General features: G+C 45.0%; 1 protein-coding gene across 1 annotated transcript in view; it reads right to left on the bottom strand.

Annotated features, from left to right (window-relative positions):
* Positions 1–414: 414 nt before the first annotated feature.
* The window catches only part of LOC139941372 (uncharacterized), a 10,110-nt gene continuing 7,066 nt past the window's right edge, over positions 415–3,458 (bottom strand). Inside the window, exon 2 of the mRNA XM_071937834.1 lies at positions 415–3,458. This exon is cut by the window's right edge and continues 288 nt beyond it. Coding sequence (XP_071793935.1) covers positions 452–3,458 — 3,007 coding nt within the window. The 3' untranslated portion in view covers positions 415–451.

Below are 3,458 nucleotides of genomic sequence, written 5' to 3'. Positions count from 1 at the left end.
CAATAACCAATAGTGTCAAATGTCTTTAAATGCAAAAAAGTTTAAAGGTTGGAATTGGGTTTATTAAAGTTTTCTCAGGATTGAAAGTTCCTATCAAAAGAAATGCTTTTGAAGGATTATGTTTTTTTGGTCAAACTACACATAATCGTCACCAGCTCGTGATACGCACAATGTACATGTACATGTACATGTACAATTCATTGGGCGTTAAGCAGATATCTGCACAGGTGGCGCAATGACAATACCACCATGATTGGTTGTACATGTACATGTACAAACTTTGGCTATTGTGTCGAAATATCTGAAGAGATAGATGACAAAAATGAAGGCATGGATTTTAGTGGTAGTCAGTTAAAACGCCAGGCATCTGATGCAGACATCTTTTTACTTTCTCTGACATTTTTTGTATAGGACATAGGAAGAGGACTGACAGACTCTAGTGCATTGTGTATTATTTAGGACTGTGCTCCCCCTGTATAAAATGAATGGTGAACTCGTACTTATCCCTGAAAACAGCACCGCACTGATTGCATTCAAAAGCACTACGCCTGCCATGGCAACCCATGTGCATGATATACATGACACTATCGCTAAAGATGACATCACAATGTTCACAGGCATAGCTGGTGGTCTGTGTCTGTCCTGTATCAAGATCTACTCTGGTGAAAGAGTCTCTCTTGACTGGCATATTAGTCTTGGTCTCTTCCTCTGTACCCGAGCTGCTGCCTGCTTGTTGAGATGTGGCATCAGGAACTTGCATATCATGGGAGATATGAGGCACCTGATGCTCATCGCTGGATACTGAAGACTGTATTCTCTGCTCCCATGGGACATTATTCGTAGAAGAAGTTCCTTGAACCAGAAGGTGTCTGATTAATGAGTCTGAACCAAGGCTGCCTTGGCCAGAGTCAGGCAGTCTTGTGCTGCCAGAGCTTGGATACTTGTATCCAGAAAGAGTTTTGATGTCTGGTTTGATATCTCTCTGCTCATTGAGAGGGAATGTTTGCTGTTCACGATTGACAGATGGACCAGCTCGATGTGAGCTACTCAGCTCTGCTGACTGATTAGAGCTGCTATCATCAGCGAGGGTAGTGGGTGGACTATGGCGACTTTTATCAGAAACCAGCCTGACTCGCTTCCTGGCAAGATTGTGAGGGTCAGGTTGGTGGAGATTAGTTGACTGGGCCCAGCGGAAAGACCTGACCTGGCGGGCAGGTGGAGGATCCCCAATATGTGTGGTCATGACAGGCTGACTGTTCATCACAGATGTTGGGATAGTAGAGCTGATGCTCTGACCAGTCGATGTCGGCAACTCGACATGAGTTGTCAGATATTGGCGAAGGATATTCTGTTGACCATGATTGAATGAGTAATTGGATGAGCCAACCACACCTGCCACAGTTGCTGTTGGAACAATACCCACACCACTACCAACTCTGTTTGCACTGCCTTGAAGTGCCTCTGGTAGTCTGCTCATTGCTGTTGCAGAAGAACCCTGCTCAGTTCTCTGCAATAACTCACGTACTGAACTTCCTCCAACCTGTCCGAGGCCTCCTCCAAGGGAATGAATTCCATGGCTGCCACCCATTCTTTCTTCAGTGTTGGTTGGCCAGTTGGTCCAAGAGGGATGTCGTTGCTGATCAGACAGTGATTCCTCTGATCGCTTGGCCCTTTTCCATGCAGAAAAACCAGACTCATCCGCCTGCTTATTAGGACCTTGTCTTGAAAGGTAGTTTTGGCTGGTAAACCAATTGCTGTAGTCACTGAACCTTAATTGGGATCTGCGGCGCAGGCCTGGTTGCATCTGACCTGCCATTTGAGGTCTGTGACTGTTAGGAGGCACTTGTTGGAGTGGTTGTTGGTGCTGCATGTCCCTTGTGTCTGGTTCTGAATCCTGCTGAGTTGTAGTCTGCTCTCCAGTGCTTGGCTCCTGTATCTGCTCAGCAATGTTTCGAAGCATGGAACTGATCAAACCATTTGAGCTTTCAGGTGTCTCTTCCCGCATCGGAGCTCTTGGTCTTGGCGGAATTACCTGATGAAAGACCAGCATAGGTTGGCTATTTTTTTTACCTTTCCTCAGTTTTGAGCTGTCATTTTCATTACCAGCTTGTGGGCTGATGCTGCCATTAGAGTCTTCTTGGGGACCTGCTGGGCTCGTCTCATCCTGCTGGGAACTTTGCGTGGGTTCTTTTGTTCCTAAGCTTGCGCTCCTTTTCCTTTTGGCTTTTGGGCGAAGTAAAGTCTCAAGCCGCTTTCCTTCCATATTAACAAAGTTAACAGGCTTACCAGTGAACTGTTTAGGAGAGTTCCTTGGGCGTAGCCTCCTCATACTTGGACTTGTGCTGATTGTACCCGGACTGAATCTTCTTGTTCCTGGACTAACACTGGTGTCTACATGCACATCCATTGGCTCTTGCTTAACCATCACAGGTACAAAATCTGAAGCTGAATCACATGGTGAGCAAGATTCCTCCTTTGGTGAGTTTCCAACTTTGATTTGTAAGTCGGACTTTAGTTGTTTCTTAGATGCTGGGGATACTGTTTCACCAAGAGATGATGTTGGGCCTTGCAAGTTCTCTTCTTTATACTGTACTGCTACATGTTTCTCTCTGTCTTCCCCACTGTTTGTCACCTCAAACTCTGGATTATCCTTTAATTCTTCATCTGTTCTGATTTCATAAGAAAGGTCTGTGCTTTGAGTTGCATTGTAGTCCTCCAGCAGTACACTGCTACACACTGTATTTCCTTGCGTAGTATCAACACTGCCTGGAATTGACATTGGATTAGATATTTTAATGGAAGGAATGTCCCCTTGGGGTTGGTCTTGTGCTACTCCAATGGTACATCCTGTTTGGAGTGAGTTGGTCTCAGAAGAAGGCGAGTAAAACTGTGGCTCAGCAGCCATTTCAACAGTTTGGGTCTGATGAGTAGCATCTGGCATTTGTGATTTCATGATAGAGGCAACAGCAAAACTCTGAATCTCACAAAATGTCTGTATCTCCACAGCACATGGACTCTTGCTAACATTTGACAAAGCATTTGTTGGATTTGGAGGAGAAATGTTCAGGTCATCTTTGTCTTTTTTATTTGACTTTTGGGTTGGGTTACTCAATTTGTCAACACTTCCCCTAACCCTGTCATGCTCTCTTTCTGTCTGACAAACTTTGTCTTGTCCAACTGTTCTGCAGAAATCACCACTTGGGACAATTCCTGTATGTCCAGGGCGTTGGTGGTCAGCAATAGCTGGGGCATTACTGGTAGAGCACAGATGCTGATTACTTTCAACAATTTCAAGAGATGTCTGCCCTTCACCTCCAATATTATGTTCCTCATCCTTTATATTTTCAAGTTCAACGCAGTCTTGCAAGTTATGTCCCAGCTCTGTGCAGCATGACTGTCCTGCCTCAGTCATTAAGTTTGGTTCTACCATTGTCTCCACACTATGACTGGATTTGACA

The sequence above is a fragment of the Asterias amurensis genome, chromosome 9 (genome assembly GCF_032118995.1).
Source record: "Asterias amurensis chromosome 9, ASM3211899v1".
In the NCBI taxonomy this organism is placed as follows: Eukaryota; Metazoa; Echinodermata; class Asteroidea; order Forcipulatida; family Asteriidae; genus Asterias; species Asterias amurensis.
The sequence above is the reverse complement of the archived record's forward strand: the minus strand, read 5'-3'. Positions and strand labels throughout refer to the sequence as shown.